The 14,207-nt window shown below is 30.8% G+C and overlaps 1 protein-coding gene across 1 annotated transcript in view; it reads right to left on the bottom strand.

The window, feature by feature from the left end:
• The window catches only part of LOC139099641 (monocarboxylate transporter 2-like), a 41,578-nt gene extending 28,399 nt beyond the window's left edge, over positions 1 to 13,179 (bottom strand). Inside the window, exon 1 of the mRNA XM_070652163.1 lies at positions 12,404 to 13,179. Within this exon, the coding sequence (XP_070508264.1) occupies positions 12,404 to 12,716 (313 nt within the window). The 5' untranslated portion in view covers positions 12,717 to 13,179. The remainder of the gene's footprint in view (positions 1 to 12,403) is intronic.
• Positions 13,180 to 14,207: the final 1,028 nt, after the last annotated feature.

Genomic DNA, 14,207 nt, shown 5'->3' with positions numbered 1-14,207 from the left:
AAGAAGTCACTCGCAGCATCAGAAACTTAGTAATATACATCAGAATTTCTCTATGAATACAGCATAAATGATGTGTAATGGAATTTGTATGTATTACTAATGATTTTGTATGGATCAATTATGAACGTTTTAAGTCTGTTGTATGAGTAAAGTGATGTAATTTATGGACGATCGTCAAAGTAGAAAAAGAGTAATTCTATTCTATAACCAATGATGAATTCAAAAAGAAAATAAGAATACGAAAGGTTGGCGTAGAGGTTCCAATATTTAGCGATTCTGTTCTGTTCTGAGGAATGACATCATAAATCATTTTGATGTTTCACGACTCATGCGTCGTTTATAAATGATGTCTATACTTTATAGAATTTCATAAAGCTCCACATTCATCCCTAGAAGTTGCACACCATTTCCAATCAAACTCTCAGCAGGTTCAAAGTTTCTTGAATATAAATTTTAATATGTCGCATATACGGCATGATATTTTAGTAAAAACAGCATTAACGATCACTCCAAAGGCAATAAATCGTCCAATTCTTGTCATCAACACACACCTCTCGACAAGAAACCTCTAAACAGAGCAGCCCAAGAACCAGAACAGTTTGGAAACAAGTTTTCATGTGATTCAACGAGCACAGCTAAGTGTAATGATATTATTCTCTTTTACTCCTTTTTACTCTATATTCTTACTGTCCATACATACAATTTCTTTTTTTTGCTTAGCAACTTTACATACAATTGTTGTTACTCTTAAATACTTCTTAGACTAGATGAACAGAATCGCATGCGATAAATCATCTCGTCTATAGAAAAGAAAAGTTATTTTTTTTTTTTGTATTCAGCATAATAGAATAAGAAAGGAATATAAACCACAACCATAAACGTGATTGTATTTGATAAGTTATCTGAAAATATTAACTGATGGGATGGAATAGAAGGAAGATATACTTTTAAGATTCAAAAATTCTTATGAAGTAATGTTGATGTTTTTGTGGTGATGTGAACAAAGTGTACTTTGTGAATTATAAACTTTTTTCTGCTGGAATTTTTTTAGTTTGTAGTTCAAGACAGTTTTGAGTGTTTTGAAGTAAGTTCACTGTCCACTGTTAATTGATCCATTAAGTCTGAATGTCCTTTAGTGTTCGAAATCAGCTCAAATTTCATATGGATCGACTTCGAGCTCTGATATTCAACCTAATCAAATTTGACATTAAAACCTTCAAAAATCACCAATTAACCCAACTAATTAAAATTAACAGCTATGTTGCTCAAACTAAATACCCCAAAAAATGCTTACAAATATGTTCCACTAAAATAATATCACTTACACCCAAAAAAGGATTTATGATTCATTTAATCATAAGGAGAATGAGAGAAATGGGTACTAATAACTCTAAATTACGTGAGACAATTTCTTTTTTTTCGGTCAACATGAAATTAATTCGACCATAATACCGCTTAAAATATTTTACTCAGTTCAGATTTTAATTGGCAATGATTTAGTGTCATTAGTCTGAAGTTGTTTGTTTCTGTCTTCGTTGCTCATGTGTTTTTATGTCGATGATTTAAAAAAGAGTTTCTTAACGAGATTTGCTGGAGGATGTTAAGGTCTTGTATTTCATATTGACCACTTGAATAACTATAGACCTAACAGGCCTAACAGGTGTACTCATTAGTATGACAATGTAAGTTAGGACTAGACTAATTTCCGTAAAGAACATGGTCTTCACTACAGAGCCAAGTCGCCTTATTAACGATAAGATTTGAAGTTGTCCTGACGACTGATCTCGACGAATTTTTACTCTAGATTTTTTAGCCACCACTCTTCAGCTCTTGATTCAATAATTTTGTTATTAAGTCTAAAGAACATCTCATCAAACAATTCCCATGGTCAAGTGCTAGTCACCCTCTTAAGTATGATAATAGCCACGCATTTCTCTTAACTCGATTCACATACAATGTTTACGAAGTAATTGAAATAAATTGAGTGCTTTTGCACAGAAAATTAACATCTCATTAAGTAGGCATAATAAGTGAATGATATATTGAGCTACGCATAATTTATTGATTTGTAGTTAATCGATACTAATTGGCTGTTCTTGGATTATTAAGTATACACTCTTTAATGGGTGTTAATTTACTGGCAATGAATTATTTTGAGGAACTGAATTGTTTAGTATCCTCAAAATAACTCAGCAATAAATTCAACATAATAAATAAAATAAACAGCATAAAAATCTTTGATAGTCTAAAGAAACCTCTCAAATGTTTCGTGATGAACATTTGCACAGCTTTCTTGTGGTTTGAGAAAAAAGAAACCGCTTCTGAAGCATAAATAAGATATTGAGCTTTACAAGATTGGTACTAAAGATGGTATCTTTATGATTATGACGTTTATGATTATGTATTTTTTCAGTACTACAAATGCTGTTTTTCTTTTGTAAGGAAATTCTTTGTTCTTTTTGAATGGCACTTAAGGATTTTTGGAAAAAATTATATGGATGTGGATGCACAATTGGAAATAATTTTATAAAATTCTAAAGGAATCTTGGCGTTTGCATTTTTATGCATTTTGGTGCATAAAATGTTGCATGATGTATGTTGTCTGGATATCAAGTTATAGCACGCAAAATTTGTTGTTAAAAATCAACATAACTTAGCACATTCTCCATCAAGTAAGCCCTTAAAGGATCAGAGATTCATGTCAAGAGCAAACGTCTTGTAGCTTCTTTTGAAAATGCAATTAATCCAGTTCATGCCCATAGTAATTATCGCAAACATGCGAGCTATTTATTTTTGATATTCAATTATTCCTGCCACTTTACCTACCCTCAGGATAAATGGTTAAATGAAGTCATAATTGATTTCGTGTGTTCTAAATGTGAAAATTATCAAAGTCACTCAACACATTAATCAAGCTGTATTTAAATAGTTCAATGACCGATTACAATATTCTCGAGTTACATAAATACATAAATGAAAGCTCATCATGATGTTCAAACAATAAATCATATCACAAGAGGCAATTAAATTCCTCAATCACAGGACTATTGGACATCATTTATCATAATTCAGTTATGTCATTCTAAATCTACAATGACTGATCAGAACATCCGGAATTTTTTTTTCTATTTCAAGGACAATTTTACACACACTCAGTCACATGAAATATCGATATGTTGGAGATAAGATTATTCCTAAAGTGTTGTGATTAATGACGCAATGAAATGATGTTATGAGATTTATACATTTTTTACTTGAGAATGATAGATGATGATGTCTTTTACTCAAAAAAAGGGTTAAAAGGCCTATTGCGTACATGTTTGCGTTGAATTTTTATCTTATTATGTTCTTTTGTTTAACAAACTTTCACATAATGTTGATTATGATGATGGATAAGATGCTTTGTGGGAACTAAGATATTTTTAGATTTTTCATTGATTTTTTTCTATCGACACAAAAATGCTTTTAAACATTTTGGCAACAAATGAAATTTAAGACAATTGCAAACAGATCGAAAAGTCATGTTTACCAATAAAAAGATTCCGCATCTAGATCAGCGATTCCTTGCAGCACACATCAACATGTACTTCAAGTTGCAATAAAAGATTTTATCCAGTGGCAAAAATGAAAAGTTCAAAAGTGTTTTAAGCTTCGAATGATTGGATGTAATTTAAATAATTTTAATTCAAGTCTGTGCTGCAAAGAGCGCTGCCATTTATGGAAATGTAAAATCATTTAAAGAAGCAATAAAAGCATGAAAATTTCATTAAATTTTTAATCATTTTTATGACGCCTTATTCCTAGTTACAAGTTATTTGTAGGAAGAATTATAGTCAGGTTGCCTATACGGTTTGCATTGTACATGTATTTCACAGCATTAAAGTCTGTTTTGGTAGAAAAACACTAATTTTAATTATAGCAAAATTAAGGAAAAACCATAAAAGATTATTGGATATAAATTCTCAAGAAAAAGATAATTCGCTTTTTCGAAATCGGTCGTTAAATTTCTTATCTGACTTCACATCTCAAGAGTCTTACTCCACTTGAATATTACAAACTTTCATCTCCTTCACAGCACAAAAAGAATAAATTTAAGCAATTTAAATCAACACTTTGTGTTACAATCCATTAAACAAGTTAAATGCATAAGCACGTCCTTAATTTTAAATCTTTGACTTAAAAAACACAGAGTCTGGTTGGAATCTGGTAAGTTAAACACCAACGAAACTAAAGACATCAATTTGTTATTTCAATTGTATACAACATAACATGTAATTACACGACATTCATCTCTTACAACTCCAAATTGTAGACAATTTACATAAATCTTCACAAAGTAAGAATGTCTTGAACTACTTAAGTTTATAGAAAATATAAATAACATCAACAAGCATGTTAAGGGTGCATGTGGTGTGAGAAATTGAGAGAGTAACATACAGTGTCAGGTTGTAAAGCAGAAAAAAACTGTCACTGAGCATAAAGATGATTGATTGTCACTTCAGATCGTATTGGAAACAATTTATCACATTTTTAAGATTTATTGCGTAATAATTAGGCTCGAATTTTCAATTTCTGCTTTATAATGAGGAAAATGATATTAATTTAGTCGATGATGGGTTGATGCTGTTCTGTTTATATTAGGAGAGGTTAAGATTGATGAATGTGGTTGAAATTTAGTGGATCAAAGGCTTTAAGCCGAGCGGATCCATATGGCGAACATTTGCAGTAATTGTGTCGAAATCACTCGACAGGGTGCCGTCAGGGCAACTTTGCGTCTTTTCGTTATTACCACGCGATGACCTATATAACGCATCTAACCTTAAAACACAACAAATTACAACTTGATCTCAGTAATTTAGAAGCTTTTAAGCTAAGAATCAATCGGAATTCCTAGTAACAAAAACTCAATGAAAATCCGAAATTCTACAATTTCAACTTCTTGTTGCTTCCACTAGCTAACTATACAAGTAATCGAATGACATGACGAAAAGATACCATCAACAGAGAGTCAATAGCAACATTATAAATAATTCATGAATGAAAAATCGCAATAAACAATACAGTAATTTATCAATCAATCAATTCCCGTTGAAAACGAATAAATAAGCGAATGATCAAGTTGTAAACTGGCAGTGACTTCCAATTTTTTTTACAACATCAATAATTTATGACATATGATTGATAAGGTTTTGTGCAAATACTCATATGTCAATATTATTCTCATCTCTAGAACAACAACATGCTTATGAGATTGGACTGAATCTCTAGCCTCGCGAAATAAAACTTTTCATATCTTTTTATTGTTTTCATTTTTAGTACAAACATAATCTTTTATGGGCTTTTAAGCTTTCTTTATATCTTATTTCATGGGATTATTGATACACATATATAAGACAGATTTGGCATTGAATTATTATCGATAAATAACTTATTTCTTTTTTTTTTTTTATTTCGCAGACCTTTCTCAACATGGAAATAAAAACATACAACGTAGTGAGACTTACATCATGTGGAATGGCAAGAAGAAATATAAAAATTATGCCAAGCAGAACAATAAAATGAAAAAGAAAACAAAAACGATTCTTTATCTACGCATCGAATGAATTACTTCCATTTTTGGGAGCGATTTATGAGCAATAAGAGGTGGAAAGTTTGTTATGGTCAATAGACTGGATGTTGTCAATTGTACTTAAAGTTCTTAGGATCTATCGTTGAATTGAATGAATTTTGATCTGAATTGGACGGGAAGTGATCAAGTGATGATTTAAATATGAGCTGTAGTCGTCCTTTACTTCATCTATAACAGTGGATGACAACCAGTGCATCATGGTACACCATAGTGCCGCTTAAATTCTTAGAAAATGCCATAAACCGTATGCAGTGTGCGCTACTGATTGAGGCTTTCCACCAAAGTGTGCCATGAAAAATGAAATTTTGCCCACCACTGATCTACATCCTCAATATTTCATGCTCCTTTCGAAAATTCTTCAACATAACTATATCAAGATCAAAAAACCACACCTTCACGAATGTCCATTCAATTGAATTTAATGAAATTTACTCAATTGGCCTGGCAATCAGTAATCGATGGCAGTAAACACGAACAAATAAAATTGATTGCAAAAAAAGTTATTATCTCGTTTAAATAATTCGAATTTCATCATGAATGACATGCTGAATGATTGGAACGAATTGAGCAGTATGGCATGCTTTGGAATGAACTCTTGGAATTTCTTAAGTGCCTCTCTTTTAACATTCTTATTAAAATTTAATCTTTTCATATTCAATTTTACTGTCTCCTTTATCAAAGATGAAAAATTTCAATTTTCTGTGGTGATCAATCAATTTATTGTGTGCCTGTATATCTGGATCTTTCTCTTTTATGCTAAGGAATGTAGGAGTGTAAAGTAATGAAATTTATTAAATTAAAATGATGATCGAAGGAAATTAATTTGAGGTTACTGTTATGGATGAGGAAATGTCAAGTAGATTTACAGCATCAGGTATTAACCGACTTATGGTTTTTGAAGATTGCCAACATTTTTCATCCCAGATTCACGTCAGATTCTCATAAAGAATGACTTTGCGCTTTATAAGTCTTTAAATAAACAAAATTCTTGAGGTTTCTACCTTACATTAGCAATATGACAAGCAGAAATAGATTCATTTAAATTTATTTGTTACGGATGACATGACTTGAAGCTTTCTTTCTTGTGAAATTCTTTCCGACAACCGCATTTGATTCCCTTATTCCAACAAAAAAAGAACTTTCATTTTCTTTTTGAGCACATAAATTGATTTAAAGACTGAAATGATCAATTTATCTTTTGTCATTTGGCTCCTTTATCATTTGTCATCGTTACGGGCAGTTTTTTATTGTGACGGGGAAAGAAAATGAAGTCATCAACTCAATTTAAATTGATTGAAATCTTGGAACGAATATAAAAAGCTATCTTTTTTCATCGTCATAGCGGAAAGTGAACCTTTGGGGTTGAAACTTTTTTCATGCTTTAATATTAGCAGTGTCTTTGAAGTTCAAATGTAAGCAAATTCTCAGTGGAACAGCTACTTATAAATAAATTTCTACAATTTGTTTGATAAGTTATGAAGTCATTAGAATTATTTTAGTTGTTTCCATAGATTTTTTAAAATAAATATCATTAGCGTGGGTTGCATTGTTGACCAGAGACACTTTATTGACTGAAATTGTTAGCAATCTGTCGTTTGCCACAGCTTTTATATTTAGTAAAAGGTCAATAACAGTGTCTCGACAGGTGAAATCTGGTGAAATTATTTTAGCAGAGCTGGTAATTTGGATGCTTACGTATCATGACTTAAGTCATGTAATCTATATTACAGCCATGACTCTACGATACTGCATCAAATTTTCCCTAGTTCCAGCATCAAGTAATCATCACTGAATGTGAAATTGATTGATTTTCTAAGTATTCCTAACCAGAACCAAATTTAGATTCAATTCCAAAGAATCTAATTCAATATCTCTTTTGAAACCCCACAAAAAAGCACCGGATATGAAATATTGACAGAAATCAATATCACGTTAGATCATTCAGTCGAAAAAATTTAATTCAAATAAAGCATATATCACAAAAAAAACTTCAAACATTTGATCCCATAAAAAATCTACATTTCAAGGCACTCGTATCGATGAAGCATAAATTTACGCTCACAAAGTGCCAAAAAAAATGTCATTGCCATTTCCCATTAAAATGATGAAATATCTTCAATTCTCCTGAGAAGATAACGTAAATAGAGAGACATGACGAGTTATGATGACTTTTTTTTGTCCTCTCTACACAGTGACAGATGATTTCAAGACAAATTTATCCTTAAATTGAATCATCTTTATGTCTACTCAGTCAGTCTACAGTGATAATAAATGTGAAACGACTTCAAGACGCAAAAGATCTTAAAAATGCACGAAAAAAGTTTCGAATAATTTTTACATGCATAAATTTCAGGAATTGTGATGCGTTAGAATATAAAAGTTGACATAACATGACCATAAATTGGCAATTTATTCGTACCCTTCAAATTCCTAGCTATTTTGGGACAGACAAGATGATTGAGATGGGAACATAGACAGGATATTGTGAGATTAGATTGTTGATAGCTTTTGAGTACGGATTGGATCATTTTAATATTGTCGAGTAGTTTGGTGCTTTAAAATTGGATCAAGCAGACGATAAATTTAGTATATCTAACAAATTGTTGAATATTAAGGTTCCTTCTATATTTACATAACTCTTAATCAGACAGACTTCATAAGCAGTCGAGCCTAAAATTGTTCAAGCTTTTTTCCACGAAAAGTCCCAAAAATCTCCTTAATGAATTGATCTACAGCATCTACCAATAAATTTTACGCAGAATTCTTTTATTTACATCGTCAGCTTATTACACTTCCTTTACAAATGTTTATCATTACTGTACATATCTAATAAATTTCAACATTATTTCCTCATACAAGATGAAATTGAAATACCAAAGAGATTTATGACTTCAAGGAAGGAAGAATGTTTTAATAAACAAAGGAGGAAAGAAAAAGAAACTTGCTGAATTGTTTTTGTACGAAAAAATGTGAAGCTTCCTTTCAGTTATGCCGACTATTTTTATGAATGCCGGCAAGTGAATTGGCTGTTCATTCTGAGTAAAATCAATAAAACTTAATTAACAACAACAATTCATGCTAATGAACTTCTTTGGATGTAATCAATATTAAATGAGTTCCAAATAGGATGTGATTTGTGGTTGAATTGAGGATATTTATTGCTGCTTGATTTAATCAGAATCGATCTTGAGTTTGAGTATTAACTTTGGTTGCTTGGAAGTGTCCAAAAACTTTATTTCTTGGCTTCAAGATCCTTATTTATTTCACTATCTGGGAACAAGCTTCACGATCTATCATGTAATGCAAATTACTCATCCGTCTTGTTAACCGAACAACACACCGTGTTCGCTAGGACACCAGTATGTCACCGCATTAAAGTGAGTTACCAACCGATTACCAATTTTTTTATTTCCCAAATATTTCCATGAAAAACCATCAAATCTATCATGTGTTATACATTTTTGGATAGGCAATCTACTTTTCTATATTTTGGCAGTAAAATTTTTGGAAAATTTTCAAGTAAAATAGTCATTTTGGGTATAAAACGCATTTGATTTACGTTAAGTTTCAATATTTTTGTGATTTCTCAACAATGGAATTATGAGAAGCCTTGGCAAATCTATTGCTTATATAAATGTCAAAAACTTAGTTTCAGAATAATTTTTGTCCTGAAGTTTTCACTTCAATTATTTTGATAATCTTATTTTATGTTATTTGATTTTTAATAAGCTTTCACTCAAGGATAAAGCATAGGAATCAATGGAAAAGTTCCAAAAGAATTTTTTGCAACTTTTCCGCCATTTGAATTTTTTACACGATTTTTTTGTAATCAGAATGGAAACCGCATGGTTCTGAAATGAACACAACTAAAACTAGAAGAACTCAAAGTTGTAGTAAAATGAAATATTCATGTGACAAAAAGTAAAAGTTTGATTTTTTGAGTTTTAATGAAGAATAATATTTTTAATTGATTGAAATTGCAATAATATTGCATAATTCATCATTTTATTACATTAAAACATAAATAGAAGTCGAATTAAGAGTTTTTGAAAAATTTGATTTTGAAAATTTGGAATATTTCACACCTTTGAGCTCTTCTAGTTTTAGTTGTGTTCATTTCAAAACCATGCTTTCCAGGACAAGATGGCGGAAAAGTTGCCATAAATTTTGGAACTACGTCGCCGTATTAGCGCAAATTTGCAAAGACGACCCCGTGACGACGTACTTCAGCCTATTTTTATTACAGTTTATTGACATTTATATAAGCGAAAATGTCAGTACGTCGTAATTGTACCTGTTTTATACCCAAAATCTATTTTACTTGAAAATCGGGCTATGTAAAATAATGTAATATTGTTAAACGTCAACACTAAATCTTTTAAATTCACTCTCGAAGTCGTCAACACTAAATCTTTTAAATTCACTCTCGAGTCAAGTGCCATTTATACAAACATTTTCATGTTGAGATGTGCCCACAGCAATGAATTGATCATTTAACATGGTGTTCCTTTTTTGTCTTATCTCATTTTACATGCGATAAAGACAGACGCTTCATGAATTATTTTTTTACGCTTGTCATTTTCCTGTTTTATCTGCTTTACAAGAGAACTTTGACTTAAAGAATTGTGTTGTGCTGAAGGAGCTATGGTGGTTGTATTGTAATTAATTAAGGGTTTATGTTGAGGCTTATGAAAGGTTAAGGTTTCAGTTGCGAAATTTGAGAATTTTGACTTTATCCAAGATATTTAAATGTGGTGTTTAAAGAACATAAGCGTATTCAGGCGATACCCGAGTAATCGTTATTGCTTTTATACTATTCAAGATAGTGAAGCATCTAGTATTGGTAATTGGCAAAGGACAGCCTTCTTTAGAATTTCAGACGCCAAATATGAGATACCATAGATCACACATGATCTGAATGACTAGCGAAGTAAGTAGATAAGTATAATTCAAGCTTGACAGAAAATTAAAATTTAATCGGTTTTAAAAAGATCCAGAAGCTCATCCAAACTATAAATCAGACATAAAGCTAATCACATCAATATTCCAGGTGATTAAAAGCAGAAGGAAAAACTTTTCAGCATAAGACATTAATATTATCATCATATGAAGCGTATGCATTTAATTAATTGCAGACATTTCAACTTGTTGGTATGTCCTTGAGAAATTTCTTATTATTTTTTCTCGATTGAATCTAGTCGCTTCCATATAATTGATTAGTCAATCAGTGTACAAATTGGTAAGTGGAAAACAAGTTTATTTAAAATTATAATGAACTCCTGCTATTTCCATAAACTGATAAGGCACCGAGTACAAATGAGACTTTAAGATTCTCGACAAGTACAAATTATGCGCAGGAATTCTCAGAAACAATTCGCTGATAAGCATTCTTGTCGAGATTTTTATATCGAATTTTATGCATAAGTTCTGCATTACTTTTTTTCTGCTACTTCCAATGCGATCACATTAAATGTCCATAAATAGAATGAGCATAAAAATGATGAAGTTGTAGAATTTTGTTTTTATTTGCAATAAAAATAAGACAGAGGCAATTCGTAATCGTCTTGTACTTCATACTTTTTCTTTCCTGTCCATTCCTCTCGTCTCAAGGAACTGCAAAAATTATTACAGCATTAATTTTTTACTCTTTCAATAAATTTAACATTTCACATAAATAAATATAAAAATTATATTTAATAAATCAACTTATATTAATGACTAAGACGCATTTCCTCACGCAATATGGCAGGTGATGCAACTTTTGTTTGTTATTGTCTAGACATCGTAAACTTCGAAATTGTTTAACAGATTTCAAGAATTATATTCAATTTACAATTAAACTTAATTATTTGAAAGGTCAAGCTGATCCCTTAATTAATCAAAATGTACAATCCAAAGCAATCGAAAAGCTTGCAAAAAAGCAATAAAAGAGCAACCACAGCACCAAAAGAATACAACTAGGGGAGAAAAGATGTATACAATGAGCACTGAGCTTGTCTGTCTCAATAAATTCCATGCTTCATCTTTTTGCTTTAGCTTTATATGCCTTCATAACTTTAATGATATGTCTGTTCGAATTAAGAGAAATATTTTTTTAATTGTCCTTAACCCGACCCGTAATCGAGAGCTTTTACTACGATAGGATCTTCTTAGGTATATCAAAATTGAAAAGTTGACCCAAACATCCTAGTTTCTAAAACTGTCTTGTACGTTCATGTATAAATATGAATTATTATGCTAATCGGGTTAATGTCGTAAGTGTAGCAAAGTAGTGTCCCAATTGGAATTGCAGAAAAGCTTCAACCATTAATCGTCAAAATATTAATCAACAGGATGAATAATAATTCAATTAGATTGAAGTCATGATAAATTGTAGTGTGTTATCCCGCTGGGATTAGATGCTCATTAATACGATGCTGTTAGGTCTTAATCATATTTTTTTTATAAATATAATACCTTTCAATACACGATGGACGATCGCAAAGCGTAAAATAGTTTTTAATTTCATTTTTTTTTATCTCCTTTTCGCATTTTTTAAATCTTATGGATTTTGACATTTTATTTGTACTCTTCGTATCTAATCGCATCAGTGGGCATTACTGGCCAATTCCTTTACATTCGATCGAATTCTCAAAAATATCCATTTTATGTGAGTTTACATACAGTCATGTGAGCTATAATGTTTAATTTAATAATCTACAATTTGACTTGACACATTGATTACTACTACTCAACATTTTGTGTCATAATTAACTGACATAAGGAGGCACTTACCGAGACAGTCAACTTCATCGGCTTTAAAGCGAATGACGGCAGGTAGGAGGAAAAAAATTGCGGATAGTTGTAATCCATGCGTAAATGTATTAACAATTAATCCAACAAACATAACTATCCAACCGAATCCAGCCTCGGGATAATAGCGTCGACAGATGAGACGACGTGCAGCCATAAGTTGTTGAAATGTCGGTGTATGTTTTCTATTTTTGCCATTTGACAGATTATGGCTCCCATTAGAATGCTTTTCATTTGATTCAAGCGGTGTTGTTGTTATAAGAGGCCACGAAAGGGCTCTTATGAGCGATGCCATGTAATATGTTCTTATGTCTCGCACTTGAAAACCTTATTAATCCATTTTCATAACGACGCATCCATTGCACTTTATTGATAGGTAATTAATTTTTATGGATAGCTTTTGTGTCTGTGTTTATTGCCAACACTCTTTATCGAATACATTATATTTCACTTTATGCATGAATTGGCATGAATTAAAATCTTTGTATTTTTATTTTATTTTATTTTCACAAGAATAAACTTTTTGTTATTTTAATTCTTTTTAAAGCGCTATTACCGTAGTAATTAATGAACTGGCTATTAAATTTGATTGAGTAAATTTATCACACGAAAAATATTTTTCTTCTTTACAATTTTTCACTTTTCTTTGCTGTTTTATTTTGCACGTATGCTTTAGATTTTTAATTAAGTTGCCGCACTTGTGTTTTTAATGACTAAAGTGTATCTTGATAAAAAATTAACCCAGATAATTATCTACGAATATGTACACTAATCACTTTGTTTTAATTTTTCTTGATTTGCAAAACTGATAAGAAATTTTATGATTGTTTTGATTAAAATTTATTTTTGTTGCAAAACCTTTCAATTCCTTGAAACATAAAACATTTGTATGGTTCAACGCCAACTTCACTTGTAATTTGAAAGGTTTTATCAATATTCAAATTTGACACGTTACAAAATTCCACAGAAAATCAATTTTTCTATAATTAATAACGTGTTCCATGAATCCAATTGATTTAAATCACCTTCAATGTGTCCATATTAATGATTAACAATAATTTCTTCAAGATAAAATCTTATCATCATTAAAAATAAGCATGTACACATATATTTTATAAGTGTGAAATTAATTATACTTTCGGAGAAGCTTTTCTTTATTTGATAATCGGATTAAATCAATCTTACATGATATTTAGGTACGCACTTTAAGTCTGTATACAATAAATTTTATGGTCTTTTGTAAGACTCATTATTTTTACATTTAATTAGTTTTTGACCAAGCATGGGACATGTTGATTGATACTTTATCATTTCACAAAAAATTTCACTTTACAAGTGATGTTTAATTTTTCACGGACGATATTTTATTACTACACAAAAGATATCCAATGGAATGTTTTATTGTTAATCAACAAATGAATGCATATCCCCTCCTCATGTGATCCAAAAATGGTCACAGATGCTCGTAATTTCACGATATCATATATCATATGTCATCAATCACAAGTTGCGACAAGTGTCTTCTTGCTGTATGCAGCTTATTATTCTTACTTCATTCAACATTGTCTTACAGCATTTCACTTAATTTATGTGAGAATGGTCATTTTCTGCTATCACGATGCATCCATAAGCACTTTTTTGTTTGCAAATGATTATTGGTATAGTCTGTGTGGACTGTCCAACGATTATAAACAACCAATAATTTACATTTATAATTAATTCGTATGCTATGAATTTTCTTTAATTCCACACATTTGACTCACAGTATATCATTACTTTATTGTCT

This window comes from Chironomus tepperi, unplaced genomic scaffold (assembly GCF_022539635.2).
Source record: "Chironomus tepperi strain 1889 unplaced genomic scaffold, CSIRO-AGI_Ctep_v1 contig_479, whole genome shotgun sequence".
NCBI lineage: Eukaryota > Metazoa > Arthropoda > Insecta > Diptera > Chironomidae > Chironomus > Chironomus tepperi.
This window is presented reverse-complemented; position numbering and strand designations above follow the sequence as displayed.